Raw genomic sequence first — 19,791 nt, forward strand, 5'->3', positions numbered from 1 at the left:
CAGTCCTGGCCGTGTCCCGCAAGGGAAGGCTCCGGGTAGCCGGAGCCGAGAAGTTCCCAGGTATGCTCGTAACCTAACCCACTGAACAGCAGCATGCCAGGGGCCTGAACTACTGCCTAGTTTTGCAGCAGGGGCACTGCTGCCTCCCTGGATGTCCTAGGGCAGAATACATCACTGCATTGGGAACATAAAGTGTTTCTGATAAAAGTGGTAACCAATAAAAGGCTCCACTACTTTGTAAGTGTGCTTTATACATAAGCAGCACTATAGTTCAACATACCTGCCAAGTACTATCCCCTGGCGCACACAGCTTAGGAGGTAAAGTGTCACTCAAACTGGTGGACTACTGTGGTAGACAACTCTCCACATAAGCAGTGTGCATTCTGTGTCCCAAAAAGCAGGACAGAAGTAGAGCTTGGTGGGACAGCGGAATAAGTTGACAAAATTGGGACTATTCCATGCAAAGAGGGAATAGTTGGGTGGTATGGTTAAAGGATGCACTTTTTGTTGCAGCAAACCTCATAATATGTCTCCCTCAACATATGCACTGACACCCTTGTAAGATTTTAATAAAGCCTGAGGGAGAGGATTCATATGACATCCTGAAGCTTGCAAGCAATCAGTTTACATGCTAAAGTGGGATAGATAGAAGCAGGGTATAAGCATACCCCCTAATATTTCAGATGCCCACCTGTGTTGGGGGGGCAGGGTACAGCAAGAGGGGGAGGGGGAGGCTGGCCCCAGAAGATCCCTGTTGCGAGGTGATCACCAATACTCCTCATTGCCTGTAAGCGCTGGACAGCGGGGGGGGCAGCTACACAGAAAAGCTGGCCAGTGCCCAAAAAATCAGGACTATTCTGCAAAACTGTAACTGAGGTATGCATAAATAATAAAGAGGATCACTGGCTATTGGTGGGTAGAGTGTTCATTGTTACAGCTATATATGTACTTGCAGACCCAATATACAGTGCTGTAGAATATGATGGTGCTATATACATCAATAAATAATAAACCTTTGCAGAGATATGCACATTAGCCCAATGGCATTCACCAGTACAAGTTGGCCACACTGTGGGGATGGGGTGGCCAGCATGTTGGTGTCCATCGAATAACTACAACTTCCGTGATGGTCAGTTTGTAACTAAAGATGTGTTCTTATGGTTTGCTAGGATTCATGAGAGAGGTTATAAGACAGCTGGCGAGTTGCCTTAACAAGGCATATAACATTTACTCCGATTTGTTGAAAGCTTCCTGTCGGCTACAAATATTTTCTGCGCTTTTCTGTGGTGATGACGGTGTTAAATTTTTGTTGTTGCTAAAAAAGTTTGTTTTTTTTTAAAAAAAGCTTAAAAGTATCTGTTAATGCTTAGGCAGTGTTTAGCCAGAACTTATCAATATACACTACCGTTCAAAAGTTTGGGGTCACTAAACTGTTTTCATGGAAAACAAATAAATTTCTAGCTGTGTAACACAATTGCAAAATGGTTTTATTATAATCAATTAGCATTTAAACTTAAGCTTGAAGTACTGAAAACAACATGCCTGCTGAAAAAAGGGTCTCTGTACGCCTATGAACATATTGCATTAAAAATCAGCTGTTTCCAGCTACAATAGTCATTCACAACCTTACCAATGTCTGCACTGTACTTCTCATCCAATTCATGTTATTTTAATGGACACAATTTGCTTTTCTTTCAAAAACAAGGACATTTCTAAGTTATCACAAAATTTTGAATGGCAGTGTATTATTGGCACAAAATGTGTTTGTTCTGAAGTTTGCAGCATTGAGATTGCTCAATATTTGCTTACTCCGCCCAACTGAAATAGCTGTCACACACTAAGTGAAATAACTGTAAACTTTAATACCTAATTTAAAGAAAGTACAATCTGTAGAACAGCAAAGTGGAATATGTTAATGCTTTACAGCAGGTCTGGACTGGCCATTTGGCTAACCAAGCAAATGCCCGGTGGGCTGTTGGCTGACAGCGCCACGCTCACGGCAGACTGTGCCTGGTCGCATGCTACCTGGAGCATTAAAACATAACATGCTTCTGTGCATACCCAGCCGTCGGCCGCATTTACATTGTCAGCCCTGCTGTTCTTTTATAGGTGGCCTGTTGCTAGTAGTGGTAACCAAGGGATTGGTAGCAGGTAAAGCAGCAATTTTTGACTCAAGAACATGACTGTTCCTTTTAAGCTTATAAAAGGCCACAACAGTCTAGGAGGTGTATTCACTAGACCTCTCACAGCAGAAGAGTTGTGACCCACTAGACCTCTCACAACAGAAGAGTTGTGTTTTACTCCTTGACTTCACTATTCATTATGAAGGTCCAAACCTCAGTGAAGATGTGGAATATGTAGAAGCCATAGAAGATGCTTGTAAATTGTAGTATAATAAATAGTTAAATAAGTGATGTTTCTTTGCTTTTAAGCATTATAAAGGACCAGCTCAGCCTCCAGGAAACAATGGAGAAACAATGTTGGCTTCATGTTGGATAGTGAATAAGAGAGTTGAGAGCATAACTCTCCTGACAACTCTCCCTTCAGTGACTGAACTCCTTGGGTTTTCTTTTTTTATATATAGACCCTCTCTGTCAACAAACTGTAATTTTCTCTATAGATTCACTGGGTTTAAAGTTACCAGATGTACAGTTGATACATAGCACATAGCTGCACAATGTGTTATAAATACATAAATATGAGATATAACAGTATTGTCAAGCACATACATTGCCTGTATTCAAATAATAAAACCGTGGAATCAGATGCATTTCCAGCCATGCATAATGTAACATTATTGCCACAGCTATTTCAGTTGTAGCTACCTACTCTGAATCACACACACAGTCATGCTGACCTCTTGGAGATACTTATTTTCTGGAAGATGGAAGGGTAGATCAGTGTTTTACTTCAGGCAGGTAGCACCACCTGCTGGATTTCTGGGGATCTGAACTACCCTTTCTGAATACGTTTATGCACTAAAAGTGTGTTTGTTGGTGAATTCCAACACAAAAGCTCACAGACTGCCCTGTAAGTTGCAGGGCAACTTCAGCTTTTTACAAGTCAGATTCACTTTAATAGGCCTTACTTAATGAACTGATAGGATGAGAATTCATGAATATGATCGGATTGACATAATTACTGTACAGTATGCAAAGTGAGCATGGGCTTTTTTTTGCAGGGAACACTATCTGCAGCCTCCTAATTACGCAAAACATATTTGGTAAGCTGCAGTGCTTGAACTTCCAGCAACCCACCAATGAACTACTAAAATCGCTCTCTCTTCCCAAAAGGAGATAAAGAAAAAAGCAAGAGACTTTTTGTTGCTTATGAATGCCATATGTATTATAGGCAGTTCTTTAGTTTGCAAAAAATAAGCCTGTAAGGCTCAAAGCCACATAAGCTTTTAGACCTCAGAGGGAATCTTCTTCGGATCTTAGCTTGTGTGGCTCCTTATGCACATAATATGCTGTCCCAGGTGATGTGCATATAAAATCCAGTTTTGTGTTTATCCATGTTTTTATTTTATCTTTAAGTTCTATAGAAACCTCTGTTAGCAGAGCAGCGAGAGAAAAGAAGATGCACGCAATCTGCAAGATTTATGGGAAATCTTACTTTCCATTATGTTGGCCAAGAGAGGCATGCAAAACAGGCAAGTAGGGGCAGATACCAGGAGCGGAAATTATTTCATACCCCTCGGAGAGAAATAGATTACTCATCAAGTAACACGGCATACATCAGCAAACCTCAGTATTCCGCTAAATGCGCACACAGCTCCCAGAGTATATCTATTCCCGATACAGAGATACAGTGATGTGACCCTTAAAACCTCTATAAATAAAAAAGTTACATTGATTTTTGACTTCCAACTAATTTATACAGTGCGAAAGGTGGAATAATCCCAAGAATATATGGACAAAATACTAGACATTATTAATTTACTAATTAAGGGTTTGCTTCATATCTGAAAAACAGCTTTTCTCAAAAGTTTGAACAGTCTGGTACGTCAAGTTAAATTCTGACCCTACATTATTTAAGAAAAGTTGTTCAGATAGCTGCCATTAATTCAGTTGTTGTAGAATGTATTCCCTTTAACTCAAAAAGCTCAGTTCAGATGTTTTTCTTGGAGCACCTCAACCATATTGATAGAATTAGCAACAATATTTACAATATGAAAATAAAATAATGGACCCCTGAGATATCCGACATGCAACTGATTTTCTCGCAGTTCGTGCACTTCAGTAACTAGGAGTTATGTGTTGGCAGAAAAGGTCCTAGATCTCCATTCAAGGGCACTTCTTTCACACCATTCCGCAGTTCCATGTCCACGGATTCTCCCCGGCTACCAACTCTAACAAGACCCTTAACAAGATCTCGTTGGGACTTAACCCTTTTCTGTATCTCTGCCACAGTCCCCTCCAGAAGCTTTGCCACAAAGCCCACCCCAAATACCCTAAAAAGGTCAGAGGCAGCAAATGCATAAAGCAGAGGGTTGACGCATGCACTGAAGAAAGCCAAAGCTGTAGCTCCAGCTCTGCTCACTTTAGAAGCTTTTGCTAGTTTCTCAGATATAGTTCCTGTGGTCAGATTTGAAACAACTTGCATTGCATTGACCACATGGTATGGAAGCCATAGAACAGCAAATGTCACCAATATGGCTGCTATTAGTTTTTCTATTCGTGACCTTTGACCAAATCGGCTTGTCTTGAGCTTGACCAATACTAACACATAGCTAATACACACCATAGGAAAAGGAACCAAGAAGGCGACAAGCGTTTCAAAAGTGTAGTGGAATATAGCTTCTCCACGGCTTGCATGACAAGGTTCACAAATACTGATATTCAGCTTTTGATTGTGAATTACCTCCCGGTAAGCAAAAGCTGGGAGAGCCAAAGCACCAGCCAAAAGCCAGATGGCTAACAGAACTTTTGTCACAACTTCCCGTTTACGTAGAGACTGAGCCATATATGGTCGGAAGACAGCTAAGAACCGGTCCAAGCTCATTAAAGCTATAATAAAGATGCTGGCATACATATTAAGGCAACATAGATAATAGGCCACTTTGCAGACTGCTCGATCAAAAATCCAGTTCTTCTTGACCATGAAAGTAATGAAGAATGGGGTAAGGAGAAGAATAGTTCCATCAGCAACTGCCAGGTTGAGGATAAGAATGCAGGTCACGGATTTCTCTCGTCCCTTCAATTTCCACAGTACACTCCAGATGATAAAGGCATTACCAGGGAGTCCCAGGGAGGCCGCCAAAGCAAGAAAGATGGTACCAGAAAGGAGGGAAGCCTGGGAACTCAACAGAGTGTTATTTCCAAAACTATTGACACAGGTGTTCATGTCTGTGATGGAAGCTAGAGGAAAAAGATATAAAAATGTTTAAAAAAAAGTCACTGACCTGAATATAGAAGCTGGATGTCAAATATTTTAGGCTTAATTTGTACATCTGTATATTTCTGCTACCATAACCATATTTTGTATGTATTTATATATATATATATATATATATACACACACATCACTGTGACGCACAAGGAATACATTTTCCATCAAGGGATGCAATCAAGAGATGATTGTTTCCTGTAAGGAAGCACCAAGACAATAATAGGGAAATTTGCTATCATAGAAGACTCATGCATTATAGACACAAATGAATTGGCTTAAGCAAAAGAAACGCAATTTCTCAAATATTTTTTTAACCATTTGCATAATAAAGGGAAAGTAATGTACTCACCTCTCTGGCCCTCATCCAGACGTAATAAATGGAAGCTTAAGTAGCTAATTACATCCACCAGATGCATATTGGACCTTGTTTAAGACAATTCCTTGCTGTGGTATAAATATGCACTTTTACTATTCTACTTAAGAAGTGTCATTAATATTGTAGGTGCAAATCCATTTGTTAACCCCTTCAATACCCTATAGACGTACCGGGACGTCCAAAAAACGCCCACTAAGAAACCCCTATGGACGTACCGGTACGCCTAGCCCTTCGTGCAGCGTCAGGGACACATCCCTGCCGCTGCACGGGAGACCAGGCTGTCTGTTTGACAGCCGACTCCCCCTGGCAGCAGAAGCCAGCGTCGCCCCAAATGAAACATAGGTCTACTAAAGCAAAATGTGAAAATTTCACGTTTGGAATCTATAACTCGCATGGTCCAGTTTGTGCCCTGTAATGTCCAGAAAACCACAAAAAAACTAGGCATGTGGGGTATTTCCGTAATCAGGAGATGGGGTTGAACAATTTAGGATAGATTTCTCTGCCGTAACACATACCCTGTACAAAAAATCCTAAGAATACTACAAAATACTAAGACGCGTTGGTGAAAAAAGTGCAGGAACTAATTTCTGTGGCCACCTTTGACAGTGATTGGTGGCCAAACACCTGCATGTAGAATGCCCAAATACCCCTGATAGGATAGTCTGGATTGTCTGCTTTACAGAAAAATATACCTTTGTGGGTGTTTTTGTTTTATTTGTTTAAAATTAGAGTTGCAGTCCCATCATACCTAATGTAAAAATTTAACGGCTTTGTATAAAGTAATGCACACCTTATAGTATGTTTCCTATATGTGCTGGGAAAATATGGAAAATCTATATAAATTAGGTATTTCTGAAATCAGGACACCTGAATTGATAAATCTGGATGGAATTTTCTGTCTCTTTTACCTAATTTTGTGAGGATTCAGAGGGAAAATGTAAAAAAACTTTTTTTTATGTTTTTTTCAAATTTTTGCTAGTTTTTACTAAATTTCTAATTCTAAATTTTCAGCTAATCATCCAACTATGGTATCAAAAGAAAGCTCTATCTCTCCTTGAACAAACAATATATAGTTTATATGGGTACACTATTCACAGGAACAGAGAATCATCGCTGAACCGACATAGCGCAAAAATTGCAAAATTGCTGCGGGCTTTGAGGTACCAAAAACCCCTGGGATTGAAGGGGTTAATTTGCATTTTCCCACACCCAAATACCAAAATACAATCCTTACTCCACCATTTAATTGTTACGGCTGCTAATAACCAATATGTTATATACAAAACAATTTTTACCACTAAATCCCTTACTGGTAAACTGAGGCTAATATGAATGTAAAAGCCAAGGGTACTACAGCCGCTGATCTGCTGCCACCGCCTGTGCTGCTGTCATAGTGAGCGCAGCATAGTATTTATGAAAGGATATTTCTAGAAAATTGTTAAAAGTGCTCCAATCACCATATCAATCAATGCATTGTTCCTGGTGATTGTTCTTTATACTCGGACCCCATTGGTTGCCCCCAAGTGACAGGTTATAAGACTAGAACCATACTTAATAATACTAATTATTGCAATAATAAATACAAACTCCATCCACCAAGTCTGTAGCGCTGATGGTTGTTAGAAACGCATTCACGATCTCCTGTTACTGTAAGAGAAGTGATGACTGCATCTACCTGATCAATATAAAAACGAGTAACTGTGCATGAATCTATTACTTAAAACAATTCGTCTATATACAGGCATGCGATCCATACTGCGTTTACTTTATTGGAGAAGCCTGGAGATAGGGCTGGATTCTAACTTCTGTGCAAATGGATGTGGAAAGTTGGGGTTCATGATCGGATGAATAAAGCTGTTTCTCGTTTTTCACTACAAAACATACATACATACACCACCAATCCGGTATACAATATATGTTGTTCTAGGCAGCATATATATATATACATCTAACTCCTAGTATCCTCATCCATCGGGTTGGCCAAGGTGGGAGTTAGAATGGATGGACAAGCACATTCTCATCATTCTCCGCTTCAGGAGAAAGCCGTGTAATCGGAACAGGTACTTACCAGCGGGTGTGAGATTCATTTTAGTATCCGGGGTATTCTGGGGTCTGCTCCTGTCTGTTCTCTGTCAGAGCGCTCTTTGGGAAATGAAGGTAAGGCTGCTTAACGCATAGCCTCGGCATGAAGCTGGGAGTAACGCTCATGGCTACTAGCGATGTGCAAAACGACGCTGAGTACACAGTTATGTTCTCTGTGAATAAATCGGTCGGGTGCCCTGTCTCTACCTGGCGTCTCCCTGCCCCTGCCTCGCTGCGCTCCCTTTCCTCAGCCCCTCATTCCCGCTCTCCAGTTGTAACATGCCGCATGGGGGTGACGCCCAGCTCCTGCTGACACAACTTCGGATAGGAATGTTACCACATGCCTCTCCCTGACGCTCCACGGAGCCTCTCCACCGCCCTCACCCTGGGGACGTCTAAATGGGAAACACTTCAACTCCTTATTAGCCCCATTAGCTCCTTGGACGTTTTATTCCCTCTCATATGTTTGTTGTTCTGATATTTATATATGGTTTGGGCTTCCTCTCTTCCTTCTCTCATCCAGCCCTCTTATCGCCATTACTTACAGAGTCGGATGGCTGAATGACGCTGATAAACCGAATATGCTTTTAATAGAATATTTCTAGGGACGTTGCACACAATAAAAACATCACTTTCACTTGAGCGGGCTAGAGAGAGGCTTGCTTCCCACAGAAAGAAACACAGCCAATTGCTAAGTAATACCACCAGTTATTAGAAGACATAAAAATGCATTCATATGACATGTACTATTCAATATAGGTACACAGCACATAACTTATTTTATTATAATGGGACATTTTTTTCAAGAACACAACAGTTATAATGTGGAATATGGATTTCCATGGAGAATACGGCTAGCCTTTTTACTTCGTTTTATTTACAAGGGAATTTTTTACAATGGATAAGAACCACTTCCTTACGTTTCTCACCGTCTAGTTTTAGATTATGACTACTAGTTCCAACATTTCTCCTCTTTTTGAGGTAAACTCATGACTTTCTATGTATATAAATGCCCATTTAGTCGACAAGTCTCTCTTGTTGATTGATTCACTTGTTGAAAATGCAGCAAGCGTGTCCAGGTAAAAATGTCCGAGAATAGCAAATGCTCTGGGGTTAGATGCTTTTACACCAAGATCAGTTTGGAGACACATTTTTAGACCTATGTTACAGCATTTGATCTGTATGTCACTCCGAGTGGCTAAGATCTAATTCATTTTATTATATTTAGTGTGTTGTGGAACTTGATATCGGAAGTGAGGAAAGGTAGCAACAATTATATTTTTTTACTTAACTAAATCATTCAGTTATTTAGACTTGTGTCCTGCAGCATATGAGTGTATTCTCTTATGCCAGGAATTGAGTTGATCCATAACTTTTGTATACATTATGAAGAATGTTACCTGACTTTTCCTGAAGTTTGACGCAGTTAAAATACCCCATATAATACCCACTAACTTCCACTAACACTAACCTTAAATATCATGTAGCAACCTACTTGATCATAATTAGAAGCTGCAGCCAATGGGTAAAGTTATTTCTTCTTTGTTATGTGTTTTTTTCTTTCAAATTAACTGATGACAATTAATTGACTTGAATTGGCCAGCTTCAAAGATCTCCCAAATAACCCATGCGAAAATTCTAATTTGAAAAATGCACATCACAAATGTGCCATTTTAGTCCCCAAACAACTCAACAAACCCATGCATGGGCTGTCTCACTGTACTCGGGAGATGTTGCTGAACACTTCTTCAGGTGTTTAAGAGTGACATTTACCAGGAGAGGTAAATTCATACCTAAAGTTAAAAACTTGTTTTTTGTTGTTTTTTTTTACATATTATTCATATTAAATTACAGGCTTTGCAAGGAAAAGTGTGATAAAGAGAAAGCCATATCTGTCCTTGAAAAACAATATACAATTTGTATTGGAACACTAAACATGGAAAAGGGGAGTCATGGTTGAACAAAGATATGTTAAAAATGGCAAAAAAGTTCTGGTCACTAAGGTTAGTAAAACCCCTGGTCACAAAAGGGTTAAGATTGAGATTTTACTAAAATGACAGATCTGGAAAAACTACACTTGACTAATATGCAACTAATGATAACACTATATTTTTGAAAATGTATTTGTAATATAATACTGGTAATACAATTGGTTAGCATTCCCTTTTAAGTACAGATTTTTGTGTGAAATTACTGGTACATTATTAGTAATCTTAATTTAAGGTGTGGTCATTTTAATAGACTTTCTCTTGTTTGTTCATGCCACCGATAACTGTATGAAAGCACTATTAACTCTAGTAATGACAAAGAATAACTTGGAATTACACGTTAGTACAAAGTAGACACAAACAATAGCGGTTTTGTTTTCAGGCATTGTTAGTTTCATAACAACATTGTGAGCAGGATAGTCTTGCATCCGTGGCTCCCAGATCATCTGGCTACTGCAGTTGATGAGACACTCACTCCCCAGTTACATCTAGATAGGGTGGTGGGTTGTAGGTAAGCATCACAGAGGAAAGACCGACCTGGCTTCCATCATGTGAAAAAAATGTTTGGTTTTGGTATAAATGTGTGCGTTATGGTTGCAGAAGTTTACAAAGGGCAACACTACTTTTTTTGTTGAGCAAGAATATTTTTTGTACTAGCTGGGTGTGTTGTAATAGCATTAAAATGCCAGATGCTTTATGAAATTAGTCCAAGATTCGCAACACAAACGCAATAGTTTTTTGGGTTGTGACAAAAAAAGTAGCAAACCATATTTTTTGTGGAATGTCTACCCTGCAAGAACCCCATCTGGGACATACCTATGATATCAGCCAACCCAAATTGCAATTGACTGGCCATTATTTTGGCTAAGAGTTTCAGATCCTGATTTAAGAGAGAGCTCTATCGATAAGAGGGTATCTCTGTTGGGTTTAAGCATTACTATAATTCCAGAGGTGTTAGGTGGGGGGTGTATATTCTTGGAGAATGTCATTATACAAATCGCATAAATGTGGTACCAGATCAGGACTCAATAATTTATAGTATTCTGCCCCTAAGCCATCTGGTCATGGAGTCTTATAATCCGAGAGTGACGATAGCTTGTATGATTTCTTATTCAGAAATGGGCACTGGTAAGCGCTCAATATTGGCTGGGCTTAAGTTGGGTAGATTCACTGTATTGGTTTTTTATATAGTTTGAAGGAGTTTGAGAAAAGATCTGTAAGTTTGGAAGGGTCTGTTATATGTGTGCCTTGTGGGTCTATGATTTTTAAACATCTTTTGTGAATTTAGATTTTTTGACCAGGTTCACCAGGAGTTTGCCTGGTCTGTCACTGCCTCTAAAGTATTTATTGTTTAAATAGGTCTGGTTATGTCTAGCTTTCTCAGTGGCCCATGCATCAAATAATCATTGAGCATCTTTATACATTTATGATGTGTTGGGTGTGGGATTGGTTTTGTAGTTACTATATGCCTGGGCCTATCCATCTTTGAATTAGCCTGTCATAATAGGATTAAAAAATGATTTAAATTGTTAATTTGTTCATTGTTGTCATCTAAGTGGTTCTTCCATTCTTGTGTTAGGAACTCTTTAAGGGAGTCAGAGTGGAGTAAATAAGATGGAAATCACCAGTTATGTGAAAAGCATAAGGTACATTGCAATTTAATGTCCACTCAGCATGAGTGGCAGAGATGGCTATTAAATCTATTTTGGTGGATAGAGGTCTATGCAACATAAATAGGTAGTCAATTCTAGACAGTGAGTTATGTGGATGAAGAAAAAAGAAGATTGACACTCGATTGGATTATGGAGTCGCCAGGTATCTACCAACCCAAAATGGTGCTGTGGTTAAAGTGGCAGTGGAACTATTCGGATTCATCGTCAGATTGAAATAAGCTCCTTTTATAAGACTGGGGGTGAAAATAATAGATAATATCATATAAATTTGCTAAAAACTTGTGTTGACCAGAGTTGGGGGCATACACGCAAACCAATGTGAAAACGGTTAATTTTTAATTCCAGTTGCTAATATGACATAGCACCCCTCTGGGTTTTTAATAACTGATTCAACTGATTATGTTAATGTTTTAGTGAAGAGAATGGAAGCTCCCCTAGTTTTGCTTGTGTGCATAGCACATGTGATGAGAGATTACTTTTTTCTTTTAAAAAACTTGGAAACACGTCTATAGCACAAGCAACAGTAACTATATGAACAATTATGTCATGTGTTTGACATCCACCACAAGATATTGAACTATAACCCTGAACTATGGTGCTCAATTCGTGGCCCCAAATGCTGATAACATAGCTATCACCAATATGTAACACAGGGTTGAACCTGATTAGATGGGACTTTGAAGAGAGAGAGAGAGAGAGAGAGAGAGAGGAGAATGATGGAAAAAAAAGAACGAGATCCCAGTCCATTCTGGCACCTAGGCGAGGATGGGTTAGCGTTGAGATTTTTATGGATGAACTGTTGTGCAGTTTTCGCTGTGTCAAAATACCATCAGTTTTTTTTTGCACAACAAAAGCTATATATTTTTTAACCCACTTATCTGTTATGTGGCATGTAGATTGGGATCAAATAGATGATCATTTGGAAGCTAAATTGTAATGTTTTAATAAATACCAAAGTAATATTTGACATTTTATTCATTATATTTGCTAAGTGTTTTAAGTATAATAAGTTTAGTTTAACCCCTTCGAGACAAAGGCTGATTTTACTTTTTGTACCCTTTGTGACAATGGCCTTTTTAACATTTCTGCGCTGCTTGTGTTTAGCTGTAATTTTCTTCTTTCCCGTTTACTGAACCCACACACATTAGATATTGTTTTTTTCAGGACAAGAAGGGCTTTCTTTAGATGACATTGTTTTGATTGTATCATATTATTTACTATTAAAAAAATTATAAAATATGGTGAAAAATTTAGAAAAAAATGACTGTTTCTAACTTTTAGTTGAAAAATCTTTTACTCATCTATAAAAGGTAATGAAAAAACCTGCTAAATAGATTCTACTATTTGTCCTGAGTTTAGAAATACCCAATGTTTTTATGTTTTTTTGCTTTTTTCTACCCATTATGGGGCAATAAGTACAGGTAGCGTTTTGCTATTTCAAAGCCATTTTTTCCAAATCTGGTAATTCTTCCCCCCATGTGCCATTTCGGGTATCTTTGAACCCGGCCAATGCAATTTACCCCATCAAGTCATATATTTTTGAAAACTAGACAGCCCAGGGTATTCCAAATGCTAGTATTTTAACTCTTTCCATGCACCATATCTACCACCAGTCTTTGTCAAACTTTATGGTAGTCATTTTTTTGCATTTGTTTTGTCATACACATTTTACTTCAGGTATGAATTAAAATGTTCTAGTTTATGTCACTATCACAAAACACCCCAATATGTGTTCAGCAACATCTCCTGAGCGCAGCGATACCCCACATGAATGATTTTGCCTGGCTGTTTTGGGGCAAAAGGGCCACATTTGGGGCATGCGCTTTTTTCAATGTTGAACTTTGGCATTTGGGATCCACTGCCCATGCCCTATTTGGTACATCTTTGAGCCGAGCCATTTCAGTGTGCCCAACAAAACCATATATTTTTCAAAACTAGACACCACAGGGTATTTTAAATGCTGGTATTTTAACTCTTTGCATGCACATATTTTACCACCAGCATTTTTTCAAAGTTTGCAGTAATATTTTTGTGTGTGTATTTTTCCCCCACACACCTACTTTATGTATGAATTTACAGCTCCTGGTATATGCCGCTGTCACACGACACCCCATAATGTGTTCAGCAACATCTCCTGAGTGCAGTGATACCCCACATGCATGGGTGTGTCATTTTTGGGGGGAACTAAAAGGCCACATTTGGTACGTGTGCATTTTTCTAATTGGAAATTAGATGTGTGGCCATCCTCCCCCCGTGTTAATTGGGACGTTGTTGAACCTGGCCCATTCAATTTACCCCATCAAATCATACATTTTTTAAAAGTAGACACCCCACGGGCATTTAATATGCCAGTATTTTAACTCTTTCCATGCGAGAATTGTTTTAAGCTAATATGCTAATTTTAGGACTTGCTCACAAAAATATATTTTTTATATATATATATATATTTTTAATTTTTTTTTAAAAAAAATTTAACATTTTTTTTCAACTTGGAGGTTCCCCTGATAGTGACATCAGTGGGAAATGATTTTTACATTTTACTGTTTTTTTACTATTTTTTTCTAATTATTATTAATTTTATTTTATTTTTTAATTTATTTTTACTAATCACACTGTGATTAGAAAGCTGGGCTCCATTGACTTGCATGGTGAATGCAGTACCTGTATTCAACCTGCAAGTGGAGCCAAAGTTCTCTAGATGGTCTGGACTATCTAGCGAACTTTTAAAATTTGTGGTTCCTGTTACAGGACGGCGGCCATCTTCCTTGATGGCGAAGATTGCCGGCAGCTGCGGCTGTGACCGCTCTCCGGAGCGGTCACAGCCCATCAAAAGGTTAGTGTTTGGTGTCGCTGGATGCCTCCTGATCGAGGCATTCCAGCGACACCATTTAAGTTTAGGAGGCGATCGTCGATCGCCTCCTAAACGCTTTTAAAACGGGCGTCCGCCGCCATACAAAGTATGGCGGATGTTGACGCCCCGTGGAGGGGCCAGAGATGGCCCCTTCGTGCCGATCGCGGCGTTGCTGAAAGCCTCGAGGTCGAGGCATTCAGCAACGCTTTTTGGGTGCAGAAAGCGATAGTAGATCGCTTTCTGCACCCGTTTAAAGACGTGCCGGTCCTGGCACGTCAATTGTCGTAAAGCACATGCTTTTCCGTGCCGTGCCAGGACCGGCAATTGTCATTAAGGGGTTAAACACAATAACTGCTGCATGTGTCAAAAATAAGTGTGTATTTAATCTTGGAAAATGAGCAGTTGGAAGGGCACATAGGAATTGAATAAGGAATTATTTATTACTTGATATATTTAAACAAACATGTTTATTTTTCTCAGAATCCCAGAGCAATCCCTGTTTACGTCAGTTCTTCCCAGCAGATTCCTTTTTGCTAAATCTCCCCACATATTACATTTTTATAGTTTGACAAGTTACCAAAAATTTCAGCCGGAAGTCTGGATGTTCTCATGCTTTTTATAAAAATGCAGTGACACACTAAAATTTCCAAAAGTTTCCTATTATGTTCTCAGGGTGATCTCTCCTACAAACTGGAAGCTACAGTAACACTACAATAAACACAGTTTAGTACTTAGTACAAGTTAGTTGTTTATGAATTTGTGTTTATCATAAAAATGTACATGTACTCAAATGTATCATCACCAAATGGTTTATATTGGGCATTTGGGTTAAGGATTAATGATAGTATCATCCAAAATACTTTTCTCATATTTTTCTTCCCTTTTTTAATGATTCAACTTCAAAGTTGCGAATATATTCTTCTTAATGTATTGAGAAAAATTATGTCTTATAAGTTTCAATTCTGCTGTCGATCTGCATTGGGATGGGGTGTATCCATTATTTTTTTATTTTTTTCACACAAATTGTACTTCAGGTATGAATTTATAGCTCCAGGTATATGTCACTGTCAAACAGTATGTGTTTATCAACATCTCCCGAGTACAGTGATACCCCACATGCATGGGTTTGTCGGGTTGTTTGGGGGCTAAAAGGCTTTTTTCCCCCTCCATTTTGTTCAGTCAGTGCCTATGCCCTATCTTTGAACCCAGCCGCCCCAATTTACCCCATCAAACTATTCACCCCTTGGTTATTTGAAATGCTTTAATAATAACTCTTTCCATATGAAGATTTTTGGGAAGATACAGCGCTAATTATAGCACTTGCTCGTAATAATAAACGTATTTTATTTATTTTATTTTTTTTTTACTTTTTTTTTACATTTTGGTGGCTTTTTTTTAGATATTTGTATTTTTTTCCATATTTTATTAAATAATTTTTTAAATATTTCACTAATCACATTTTGATTAGAAAGCTGGGCTCCATTGTGTTATGCAGGGTCCGGGGTAGCACAGGTTGCTGAACCCACGTTGCAGAGATGGAACCGGACTCACAAGACAGACAAATTACTAGTAGAGAAATCCAAAACAGCAGGGAAAGTCCAAGGTCGGGGCAGACGGCACAGGTGCAAAACGAAGTATGTATCCGAGGTCGGGGCAGACAGCACAGGATCAAGGTAAAAAACAAGCCAAGGTTCGGTACACGATAGACACAGGTAGAATAGAAGCATAAGCAAAACAAACCCAGAGCAAATAACTATGTGACACTTTGAACGGGCACTGAACTAGTGAATAGCGTTGTCGCGAACGTCATTTATGGACGTGCAGTGTCAGTGTGCAACACCCGCGAGCGTCGCGGGCATGCCACTTTGACAAGCACATTAGAGGAAGAGCGCCGCCGACGTGCCGTGGCAACTCGTTCATTTACTTGCGAGTGTCTGGAGAGACCCTCTTGGAAACTTTCGGAACTTGGTAGTGTGAAAATCACTTGCAGTGGCGGTTGTGACTGCTCTCCGCAGCGGTCACAGCGTGTCCTGGGTTGGGTGTTCAGTGTTGCTGAATGCCTCACTATCTTTTAAAACGCTGTCCAATGCCATAGAGTGTATGGCAGCCGTTGATGTCCCGGGGAGGGGCTAGACATGGTCCCTGATGCTGATCGAGGTATTACAGCAACACCATTTAAGCGAATATACAATCACTTTCTAAGCTTGTTTAATGCCATGACGTGCCAGGCACGTCACACAAAAACGGTCAGGTCATTGGACGTTAAGGGGTTAAGAGTTGATCGCGCACTCACAGACTAGGTCTTCCATAATATAGTAGTATGAAACTTTATCTTACTTCCTGGGATGACATAGATCTCATAGGGCCGTCCATGTAAACAAGTAGGGTTTGAAAGTTTTGAAGGGTTTGAAAAAAAAAAAATATCTTGTAGATAAAGCTCTGAATCTTCAATTCCTAAAAGGCCAGCATCACAACATGTGAGTTACTGGCATATCTCAACTCTTCATTACCAATCATGTTGCTTTTGATATGAGTTTTGGAAATAGTGGCCGTATCCTTGTGAGTTAGAAGTCACTTATACTTGGAAGTAACTTTGACTTCCAATTCACAGGACCTCAACTACAAATGTACACCTCTCATCATAATCAACCTGTCAATATGTAGAATGCCCTATGCATTTGCACTGCACTTTCTTTACTTTGTATGCATAAATGTGCAGCAATGTGCCTCATTCTCTTTGATTGAGGTGGATAATTGATGGATTTTACTAAAACATGACGTAAAGTCATGATTTTATGAAAGACACGGAGGCGAATATTGTGCATTTAACCCTCTTTACTCCCAACAGCAGCAAAGAAAATACAACATTAGATAGGAAAAAATTCAAATAGGAGTGTACAGCATAACCCCTCCCACATAGCAACCATCACATAAAAGGGCTGACACATCCCACAATCCTCCTCTTTCTTGGCTGCGATGGTCACTTGACTCAGCAAAGGAAAAACGGGCAGAACCAACAGCATAGGACCCGAGGCGACATCAACACAGGAACACGCGAACCAAACGCCCGCGGTCGGAAGAACAAACCGCTGCAACCGATCCGGAAAACCGCAGCTGGACATGGGGAAGGTCAACCTGAAAAACATAAATAAGGGAAACCGTAACAGCAAATAAAGCGAACAATCCCCAAATACACAGGATGATAACACGCACATAAGAGCAAAGTACACGAAAACATAGAAAAAAAAATTAGAGAAAACCCAGCGAGAACACAAGGGAGGGCTAAGAAACCAACACAAATTAAAAAACCCAAAAACAAGAAAAAGAGGGTGGGAACAATATTCGCCTCCGTGTCTTTCATAAAATCATGACTTTACGTCATGTTTTAGTAAAATCCATCAATTTTATTTCAAGACACGGAGGCTCATATTGTGCAAGTTTAAAGCTGAGAAAGTAAAGGAGAAAAAAGGTGTTCCAGGGTTTAAAATAGAATTCCCTAAAGGTGGATTCCGAAGACCAATCCGCCGCACGAAGAATATCTTCCAAGCGTCCACCCAACATCAAGGTTTTGGACGCCGCGGCACTTCTAGCAGAATGAGCCCCAAACCTAGAGGTGTCCACACCAGCAAGGCCCATGACCCATTTAATCCAGTGCGCCAGCGTCGTCGAAGAAATAGGAGGATGAGGATAGCGTAGGGACAAGAACAGCTGAGGAGAATCCCCAGTTCGAAACCTCCAAGTGCGGGCCTCTTACTCCCGGAGGCAAGCGACGGGACACAGAGCCGCATTAGCCAGGAAAGTCGGGTAAGTAACTGATCGAATCGCCGTCTTGGTGCACCATGGCGCGACATATCAAAACGCACCCCCTCCGGTACGAAGGACCTGGCATTCCAGTCAAGAGCCCGCACATCCGAGACACGTTTACAAGAAACGAGACAGAATAACATAACTAACTTAGCCGACAACTGGCGTAAGGAAAGTTCCGAATTTGAAGGCCAAGCCAAAAACATATTCAATACCGTCGAAACGTCCCAAGTGGAGTAGTATGGAGGTCGAGGAGGCCTAGACAGGCGGCCCCCTTAAGAAAACGGCAAATGACGGGATGTTGGCCAACAGGAACGCCATCAAAACCCTGGTGCGCCGCGGAGATGGCAGAACGGTAAAGATTGATAGTCCTGTAAGCACGTACCAGGTCGAAGAGGTGAGTAAGGAAGTGAATAACTGAGGTCAAAGGGGCTGAAAAGGATCCAGATCCCGTTCCAGGCACCAAGAAGCCCAAGCCTGCCAGGCTGCATGGTAAGATCTGTGGGTACCTGGAGCCCAAGCTCTCGACAGGAGCTGCTGAGCTGAGACCGAAAGGCTTGAGGCGCGCCCGGACTCCCGGAAACCAAACATGCCAAGAGAGAAAGGCTGCCGTCCTGGATGAGCAGATGAGGAGCTCCTGAGGGATCCCGAAGTAGAGGGCTCGGCGAGTGGAGCAGACGAGCTATTGCCACCAGCAGATCCAGAAGAGTGGGAAACCAAGATTGGGAGGTCCAAAATGGGACTACCAGGACCAAGGAGGCCTGTTGGTGGCGGATCTGCAGGAGCGTCCTGGGAATCATTGCAAAGGGGGGAAAAGTGTAATGACGTCCCCCGGACCAGTCCTGAAGGAAGGCGTCTACCGCCAGAGCAGCTGGGTCGGGTCGCCAACTGTAAAAAAGTGGGAGACGGGAGTTCAAGCGAGAAGCGAAGAGATCTATGCGGAGCGGGCCCCACACAGCCATAATAGATGAGAATACACACCTCGCCAGGGTCCAGTTGCTGGCATCCATAAGGTAGCGCGAATTCCAGTCCGCCACTGAATTGGAAAGACCGGGAATATACTCCGCCTGCACCATGATGTTGTGGTCCAGACAGAAAGACCAGAGGTCTTTGGCCAGATTCACCAGGGTAGCGGACTGAGTGCCCCCAAGGCAATTGACGTAGCGCACCGCGGACACATTGTCCATGCGTAACTTGATGCACGAGTTGATGCAATCCTAGGAAAAACTCTTGATAGCGAAAGAGCCCTCCAGGAGTTCCAGGCAATTGATGTGAAGGCCGGTCTCCGACTGCGACCAAGGGCCTCCCGTAGAAATCTCGCCGCACCTCGCACCCCAACCGTGGAGGCTGGCGTCGGAATCTATGGAGATATGTGGCGTCATGCCGAAGATAGCCTTGCCGTTCCAAGCAGACATGTTGACCAGCAACCATTGCAGTTCCGCTACGGTCTGATCGTCCAGGCTGATCCTGTCCCCGTAGGACGCACCTTGGTGAAGATAATGGATCTTGAGTCTTTGAAGAGCCCTGTAGTGAAGGGGGCCCAGAAAAATTGCCTGGATGGAGGCCGCCAATAAGCCGATAATACGCGCCAGATGACGAAGCGAGATCATTCGCAAACGTAGAACT

At 40.8% G+C, this 19,791-nt stretch overlaps 1 protein-coding gene across 1 annotated transcript; it reads right to left on the minus strand.

Moving 5' to 3' along the window:
• Positions 1 to 4,245: 4,245 nt before the first annotated feature.
• On the minus strand, positions 4,246 to 19,352 carry LOC149300442 (leukotriene B4 receptor 2-like). The gene is made up of 3 exons (XM_089484971.1): positions 19,147 to 19,352; positions 18,551 to 19,053; positions 4,246 to 5,360 (listed from the first exon to the last, which is right to left on the minus strand). Exons 1-3 carry the CDS (start codon positions 19,350 to 19,352, stop codon positions 4,246 to 4,248), a joined length of 1,824 nt encoding a protein of 607 aa, XP_089341097.1.
• Positions 19,353 to 19,791: the final 439 nt, after the last annotated feature.

This window comes from Sceloporus occidentalis, unplaced genomic scaffold (genome assembly GCF_023333645.1).
Source record: "Sceloporus occidentalis isolate IW3139 unplaced genomic scaffold, rSceOcc1.0.p SCAF_24, whole genome shotgun sequence".
Classification (NCBI taxonomy): Eukaryota; Metazoa; Chordata; class Lepidosauria; order Squamata; family Phrynosomatidae; genus Sceloporus; species Sceloporus occidentalis.

Coding starts and splice junctions, on each gene's coding strand:
- LOC149300442 (XM_089484971.1), bottom strand. CDS start 19,352: ATGGACAATGTGTCCGCGGTGCGCTACGTCAATTGCCTTGGGGGCACT. Junction 19,054..19,146: donor AGCAACTGGACCCTGGCGAG/GTGTGTATTCTC, acceptor ACTTTTTTACAG/TTGGCGACCCGACCCAGCTG. Junction 5,361..18,550: donor TTACTCACCTCTTCGACCTG/GTACGTGCTTAC, acceptor TTTTTCCTCTAG/CTTCCATCACAGACATGAAC.